The sequence below is a fragment of the Miscanthus floridulus genome, chromosome 7 (assembly GCF_019320115.1).
Source record: "Miscanthus floridulus cultivar M001 chromosome 7, ASM1932011v1, whole genome shotgun sequence".
NCBI lineage: Eukaryota > Viridiplantae > Streptophyta > Magnoliopsida > Poales > Poaceae > Miscanthus > Miscanthus floridulus.
Window position 1 is genome coordinate 73,366,180 of NC_089586.1, and position 8,945 is coordinate 73,375,124.

At 42.8% G+C, this 8,945-nt stretch overlaps 1 protein-coding gene across 1 annotated transcript; it reads left to right on the forward strand.

The window, feature by feature from the left end:
• Nucleotides 1–6,893: 6,893 nt before the first annotated feature.
• LOC136463437 (protein SELF-PRUNING-like) lies at nt 6,894–8,393 on the forward strand. Its single transcript, XM_066462436.1, has 3 exons — nt 6,894–7,288; nt 7,558–7,598; nt 7,798–8,393. The coding sequence occupies exons 1-3, from the start codon at nt 7,026–7,028 to the stop codon at nt 8,013–8,015; spliced, it is 522 nt and encodes a 173-aa protein (XP_066318533.1). The 5' UTR covers nt 6,894–7,025; the 3' UTR covers nt 8,016–8,393.
• The last annotated feature ends 552 nt before the right edge of the window (nt 8,394–8,945 follow it).

The window sequence follows — 8,945 nt, forward strand, 5'->3', positions numbered from 1 at the left end:
AACATTAACTGAAATTGTATTATTTATAAACCTCATCTGAGTGTCATTGGATCCTGAATCTCTTTATTTATGTACCGTCCTTGTTGAAAAATCTTCTCCTCATCTTTATCCCAAGTTTAGATTAGTAAACTGTGTAAGGAGCTATGGACGTGTATATACAAATGTACAAACCTACGGTGCGTGAAGAATCTAATGCCAAATGTGCTCTGCCGGCCTCACATGCTCCCAGAACGTTGATGAGAATATGAGATGGCGCTGCCGAAGACCAGCGCTCGGAGCAGTGGAGGCTCCGGAACTCCGGGCTGCAGATGATGAGGCACCGCTACGCGTGCGACCCATCGCCCACCGAATTTATTTCCGGTTTCAGAGCGCCATGCATGCGATCGGGCGGTGCGGGCCGGCACGAAGTCCCTGGTCACGGAGGCAGGTGCTGCGATCGATCGAGGCTGACATGGTGAAGCTGCTCCAGGTCGGCGGTTGGCCCGGCCTGCTGCGACGCCGACGTCGCCGATCGGAGGTGGGTGCATCTACGAGATCTGGGAGCCCGAGCCCGCCGGCGGCCGCTTCCTCCGACTCAACCTTGGACGGTTTTTTTTTTGTATATATAGAATAGATAGAAGATTATTACTATATTTGTTTCCGTAAATATATACCGAGCCTTAAGTCAGGATCGATACGGACTCCTAGTCAGAGGGAACGGGAGGGAGGGAACCGTACGTAGGGAGCGCACGCACGAAGGCTTTGGTGGACGAAACCCATCGTATTTTTTAGGAGTATATATAAGTAATAGATATTAAGTTTGTCCTAAGTCAAATATTTCTACTTTAACTATTAGTTTTAAGAAGAATGCATAGATGGACAACATATATAATATTTGTATTTCTAGATTTGCTATAAGAAATATTTTATAATATACAGTTTATATGTTGTGAAATTACATGAATTTTTTGAAATTAATGGTTAAAACTAGGAATGTTTAACTTAGGACAAACCTAATACGACGTGTAAAAAACGAAGAGAGTAATACAAGTGCCTGCATTGAAAGACAGAAGGCAGGATCAGGGAAAACAAATACTCCTGGGCTTATGACTGTTGGATCCATCATTGTTCTTGGGTAGTTGTTTTATATAACCTAATAATGGCATGCCTGCACTAGCTTATGACTGGTTCGATGCATTCACTTTATGCTACTACAAAGAAACGGCCGCGGCAGGAGCCCCAAATGAGCTCTTCCCACCAGTTTGTCCTTTTTTTTTCCAAATCTGAACAAAGTATTATACAACCTGACATGATTGCACGGAGAATGATTGACGGAATACCACAGCAAAGCTTCTTCTGCCAGTAAAGACACCAGGTGAAGCATGAAAAAAAAACGGGATCCTCGCACCATCTGACCTCTCTCTTTTCCCAGCTTTGAACAGAGCACATTATGCAAACCCGGCATATTTGCACACTGATGATCTACGCGTCATGGATACATCGCCTCACTACCGTTTTGATGATGTGGCTTTTCGCTTTAAACTTTCAAGAATGCTCTGTTACTTCCCCTGCACTAGTTTTGCCTTTTCTATTTCAGAACAAACTCAACAGAGAACATTCCCTGCAGCTAGCATGTGACAGAAATGATAAAGCGTCTAGCATTTCGCATCATCCGGTTTGACGCTTTTGCCGGCGCGTTATTTCAACATCCTGCTGCTTCTGTGTCCGCAAAGCAGTTTCGGCAGCTTGTAGGAACCAAACTTTTTCCATTTGCAGCACTGGTTGATTGCACTCTTTTCTCACTAGTGAACGTCTTTAGTTCTTTTCAACTATGAGCTATTTTCTTACGTAATCACGAACCAGCTAGAGCAGTTTGATATAATGATGGATCCTGTCCTTTCTAGCCCAAAAATGTATATTGACTGATCAACGTCAGACTCAAGATCAGATTCCAAAGAAATGACTTATAGGCTTGTAGCTGTCTCTGTAGCCTATAATGCTGCCCCAACCCTGAAACCGAAAACAAAATTACGGTCCAAGAGTTCTCGCTAGTGTAAAAGTGTTAATGTTGTCATTGTGAATCTTATTTAACCTCAGAGTGAGCAACAGACTAGCCAAACACCAACTACACAACTAATGTATTGATGTACAAAACTTATAAAAGGGTGTTCATGTTGGAATATTGCTACCATTAAGAAGTCAGGCAATAAAGATTATCTTTTACGTGAAGGTATGCATCCAATATCTCAGCAAATGAACACTTCTCTAAGGTGTTGTTTGGTTCAGGGGATGGGATGGAGCAGGAGAGGGTGATCTCACTTTCAGTGACGTTTGTCAACTTATTGAATGATGAATTATAATTAATATATGTGAGTACAATTGCTTTTGTTATGTTTATTGTTTTTTGCAATGATGATTTATTAAACCACAAAAAAAATGCTACTAGCGTTGCAATACAAACTATGCAACGAGCTGCTATGCGTGGCAATATGATATATGGCAACGAACTCACTTGCGTGGCAATACGATGTATGGCAACGAATAAAATTGCGTGGCAAACGATACTATTACCACGGCATGACTATCGTGGCAATAACATATGATCTCTCGCAACGAATAAAATTACGTGGCAAATGATACTATTGCCACGGCACAATGATAGTGGCAGTAACATATGATCTCTCGCAACAAATAAAATTGTGTGGCAAATCATACTATTGCCACGGCACAACCATCGTGGCAATAACGTTTGACCTCTCTCAACGAATAAAATTGTGTGGCAAATAGTGTACTTGCCACGGCATAACGGTCGTGGCAAGAATACTTTAGGCAACAAAATTATAGTGTGGCAATACAGACTATTGCAACGATGTTGTTCGTGGCAAATTGTCTCTATTGCTACGCTATCCATCGTTGCATGTACCACCTCTTGCTACGAAGACGGGCGTGGCAAGTGCTTATATTGCCACGACCGTGAATGTTGCGGCAACGTCCTGTTGCCATGCTCGGCAACGGACAACTATGGTTGCAAGAAACCCCAACACTTGCCACGCCAAACTAGCAACGGTTGCAATACCTTATTGCAACATGACTTTTTGCAACCATTGGCAACGAACGCGATTTGGTTACAACATCTGCCTTTTACAACCAAATTGGGCCTATTGCAACGTTTTTTCATCATTGCGCAAGGGTTAGAAGTTAGTAGAGAGAGGAAAGGCTAAAGAAGATCAAGCTCCACTCGATTTGAGCACTTGGTGAAACCCTAGGTGCTCGCGGTGTTTGTTATTCTTCAAGCAAGGCTGCTAGTCTGCTAGGGGATGCCCATGTAACACTCCAAGCTTTGTGAGGTGCTCCACGAAATTTATATTACCCGCATTGACTTAGTGGAACCCTCAAGGTCACTACTTTGGTGGTGTGTTTGAGAAGAGGTGGGAGTTGGAAGAGACTTTATGTCTTTGTGGCTCCCTCAACAACGTAGACTTAGGCAAGCCTTGGTGGCAAGCTAAACCATAGGATAAATCATTGTTTCTTGTGTGTTGTGCTTGTTTTGCTATCACTTGTGTTTGAATTCATTTTTAGAGTTTCCATCTGATCTACTTTCTCCACAAGTTATAGGCGCAACCACCATTTTGAGAAGGTCCACGCACTCTCCACGAAGGCTGGTATAACAATAGATTCAAAGTTCATTCACTCAATTCCGTTGTGTTTAGATTTCTGCTCTTTTGCTTGGAGGCTCAGTGCATCTGTCCGAAACCTCTGCGGGGATACGCGGAGGCTTCGCAATCTGCTAACAGTTTCGATGGAGTTTGTAAATTTTAGAAAACGGGCCTATTCACACCCCCCCCCCTCTAGCCCTTGCCAGATCCCTTCATAACCTCACTAATTTATCCATCTATAGCCATCATGCAACAAATGTAGTCACATACCAAGCTCATATCATTAACTATAATCAGAAAAATATACTTCCATCCACTAACCAAAATTTTCGTTAGTTTCATACAACTAATTACTCAATATCCGTTCTACCTAATACTTCACAATATTGTAAGCAACAACATATAACCCCAATTATTGGCTAATACTTCGCACAGTTCAATTGGCTACAACATTAGTCCTCCCAACATTACAGACCTAGACCTAAACCACCAATGCACAACTAGTTTAGGATTGTAGCCATAAATCACGAAACAAAACCTGCTATGAAGTATATCATAGTTGAATAAATAAACAATTGAACACATACATTTCACATATTAACCACAAAAGCCAACCAAACCACCCTAGCCTAGGGTCCTTACCAAAAACGATCGACCAATGCAACTAAATCCAACCAGACAGAATGAAAGAGAGCAAGGAGGAGTACCTCAGGGAAGTGATGTCACGCGAGAACAGCTTTCCTAGGGCCAGATTTAGAGGTTACGATTCATGGGGAGGAGAGAGAGAACAGAGAGCCAGCGTGGGTGTGGAAGAATGGAGGGAAAGAAGAAGCAGAGGGCCAACGTGGCTTTAAGTGCCCATACCTCGGCATTGAGTCGGGCCGCGCCGAGGTCTATGGCTCGGCATTAACTAATGTGACGCCGAGCTCTGTCGGCTCCTACGCCAAGCATCATAGCTAACGTAGTAGGGGTTCAACGTGCACTGACATGACGTCATGCCACTTACGTCTACGCACCGTCCTATGACGCTGTGCTTTGGGTCTATTCATGGAAAAAGTTTATCGAGGGATCTATTTATAAAAAGGTTTTTTGAAAAGGGCCAAGATACAAAAATTCACCTACTTTGCTCAACCGAATCCATTTACGCCACGAGCGAGGTCACACAACCATGGCCATGGTCATCCTACACTACCAGACCTTTCTACTTCCTTGGGTGCTACAACTCACTGGCCCTTTTCAATGCAATGACAAAGAAATTCACTTGTCGGTAACCGAAAGAATGGGCATGATGTAAACTGAATGTAGATCAGCTAATTAGGTTTTTTGTGGTGAAACCTATCCACTCAGGTGTCCTCGATTTCATACAAGTGCTCGTATTTTCTAGAATTATTATAGGATTTAACGGCGTCATTCTTTTACTAGTAGGTAACGTGCCCGCCGAAAACTAAGTGTCTGTGGTGACTTCTTCAATTTTGAGCCTTCAGAACTATACGAGCGACTATGTTGTACTGTGATTTGAAAAAAATATGCTTGCCATCTCAAAGCCTATATATAACCTCTTCCAGATAAGAGGAATAATATAAACTACTAGTATATCTTTATGGTGGGTGGTCTCCTTTTGTTAGGTGTTTTGTAGCTAGAAAGACGGATGAGATAATGTCAATTTGTCTAGAGCAGATTCGGTTGGGTTACATGTTTATCTCAGTTTGTTTGGCGATGGTTTGGCCTCTACGTTGCCACTTAATTTCCTTGTGACTTTGTGATGATGAGAAAACAAGTGAATGAACCAGCAGTCAACTTCACCCTTGATACTAATAGCAAGTTAGCATGCAATGCAAGTATATATTGCTACAGAGATTAGCGTATGCAAACTATATATAGGACATGCATGTACTTGGTGGTGGTTCTACTATTTATGGAAACAAGAGCACTAACCTTTGCCTAATGAAGAGTTCATGATTGAGGATCTCCTTTTCCCTCAAAAGAAGTGTTACGAGCAGAGCACTTCGATACAGGGCCACTTTGTGGAGTAGTGGAGGGAGGCCTAGCCCACTTGAGAGCTTAGTTTATGCCCTCCTCTTGCACCTGCCTGACAGGAATAATCACCAGGAGTGGCAAGTTCGCGCAAGTGCAATGCTGTTTAGGGCATGTTCTTTTGCAGCCCATAGCTCAGCAGACTGGCGATTCAGCGTGACTCGTTTTTTTACCTCAAGAGAAAAAGATGCTCGTGGGTGCAGTTGTGCTGCAGCTTTGAGAATACCCAAGCTCACTCTCCAGCTGCAAAAAGCAAAAATAAAATATGGGTTTCAACGCAAAAAAAAACATGTAAATAAAGGGATAATCAATGGAGAGAATTCACATTAACGTTGTATGCTTCTTTATAAAAGGATGGGCAAAGAATATAACCGAAAGAACTAGCATAATCAACAAGCTGCCATCTTTGACACCATTCCTACATTAACTACCACACATTATATTATGTCTCTAAGATTTTCTGAAGAAAATAAAATAAAATGCACGTTTAGTGAAGATTCTTTGGTACACTACTAAGCATGTCTTCAATTAACTCCACAATGCAAGTTTAAATTCATACAAATACATACTATCATTTTTGTACCGAAAACATAAAGTGTGATGTGATTTGTTGTTTGGTGCAAGGTACACACATAGACATAGCTGAATCTCCAAACTGGTTTCACACCTCATTAGACAGAAGTAAAGCATGTATATGGGGCACAGACCTCATATTTCCGGGTGCTCGCTTGATCTCTGAAGGACCTGATCAGTTGATCTGTGTCCACCGGAGAAACTATAATAATATGGATGTAATAAAGATCATTTTCCTATTTTGCCAAATGTGGATTCTAGGCACTTAATTATTTCGGCCTGAACGCCCCATAAATCTTTTGAAGAGAATAAATATCTGAGATAGATGTGGAAATTGGAATATATTGGATAATAAGGAACTTGTGTGCCGCATGCAAATGCTCCTATTCTATAATCCAGCAGAGTCGACATCACACCTGGAAGAAAATGACTGGGACTATATAACAATCTAACATGTTAATCTATGATATATAGTAGCCACCGTGAAAGACGATAGAGACGCTCCAACCTGAACTTTTTAAGAACTTCTGTTTGAAAGGTGTGTAATATATGATGATGATCCATCACACTCAGCTCGGAATATATAGCTGGCCAAACAGATAGATAAGGCTCGTCTCTTCATGTCTATAAATAGAGGCCAACGCCCTGGCCTCTTGACAACACACGCACATAGCAAACTGAAGCTCTCCTGCACCTCACCATTTAGGAAGCACAAAACACCAACTGCTGATCATCGTAGGTTATTAGGTTCAGCTGAGATTTGCTTCAACTGTACTGTTAGACATGTCAAGGGTGTTGGAGCCTCTCGTTTTGGGAAAAGTGATTGGTGAGGTGCTGGACCATTTCAACCCCACGGTGAATATGTTGGTCACCTACAACTCCAACAAGCAGGTCTTCAACGGAAAAGAGTTCTTCCCTTCGGCAGTCGCCGCCAAGCCGCGTGTTGAGGTCCAAGGGGGCGACCTCAGGTCCTTCTTCACATTGGTGATGACTGACCCTGATGTTCCAGGACCTAGTGATCCCTGCCTGAGGGAGCACCTTCACTGGTAATTTAATCAATGCAAGATAGTGTATCTTCCTAGATAAAGTAATCATAGAAGACTAAAAAGATAGTGTGTATATTATAGCTTGACTCTCGGCCACGATTAGCTAGCGCTAACTGAGATTCGGGCATGCATATATTTTACAAAGCCGGAGTTAGGAGTGGCATGCATGGTCTTATAAATGTTCATATTAATTCAAGGCATTTATAGAATGATATATATGTAGCTAATCAGGTGTGTTTTTTTGTTGGACCACACACTGGCACTGGCAGGATTGTTACTGATATTCCTGGGACTACTGATGCTTCTTTTGGTAAGTCTTTTTCTTGTACGTGTTGCTTTAGTTCTTGCTAGTTTTGAGGTGGGGAGAGTACAGAGCCTCAGAAGGGCGAAAAATGGGTAAAAAGCTAGGGTTGTGGTGTACAAATCAATCACCGGTTCTTTGTCTTCTCCTTCCCCTCGCCACTCCTTTCCTCCTCCATCTAATGCTTGCCATGCATATATACATGCAGGGAGAGAGGTGGTGAGCTACGAGGCCCCAAAGCCATACATTGGCATCCACAGGTTCATCTTTGTGCTGTTCCAGCAGAAGCGCCGGCAAGCTGTGAACCCGCCGTCGTCCAAGGACCGCTTCAGCACCCGCCAGTTCGCTGAGGAGAACGACCTCGGCCTCCCCGTCGCCGCCGTCTACTTCAACGCGCAGCGCGAGACCGCCGCCCGCCGGCGCTAACCGTACGGCTGAACGAACGAAATAAGACCAACCAACCAACGATCCTACAAACCTGATCTGCAATTAGCTGGGCAAGCTTTTTTTTCCTCTTAAGTCTTAATGTATGTTTGTTCAAATAAAAGGTAGCTAATCAGCTGCTTGCCTGTGACCCCATGAGCTAGCAGCTACAACCTACTAGTACTTGCTGCACATTCTAGATGATTTGTGAAGGTGACAATATGATTGTTAGGGTTGCAATGTGGACCGGGCATAGTGTGATGGCCATGGGGGAGTACGTGTCTAGTGGTGAAGGGGTAGGGAAAGCAACGGCCATGACTCTTGTATTACATTGCCTACTATTCTGTCATGCATATATGCTGGTGTTAAGAGTGCTTTGTTTGTTTGATCCTCTCACTACACAGCTTGCTGCTTATTTTTGTAATGCCATCGTTTGCTTTTCCATTTCTCTTAATATTATCCCACATTCCCACTTTTCAATGACAAGACGTCCATATATATATACCTCGGGTGTGATGTTGCTCTCACCGGCCGTATCGCTAGCTAGGTTGCTCCATTATATTGATCGTATCCGCAGCTGGGTGTGCAATACATGAAGCTGAAAACAAGAATGCAGCATCTATTCGAGGCCTCCTTTTTCACGTCGTTTCAGTCGTTTTATAATACACGATCTTGCAATGCTGGTTTCTTAATTGCATCTCTGCATATATGCCAGCAATGCTGGTTTCTTAATTGCATCTCTGCATATATGCCAGATGGGCCGTCTAGCCACTAGGATCACAAGTGCATTTATCTGAATAAGTTTATGAACAAATATTCCTTTACCTCAGAAAGCAATCAGTCTAGTACTCAATGTCATGTCAACTGCTTTTCAGCTGTTCTCTTGAACAATAGCGATAAGCTCTTTAATACCTGGTGACCTTTTTCATTTGT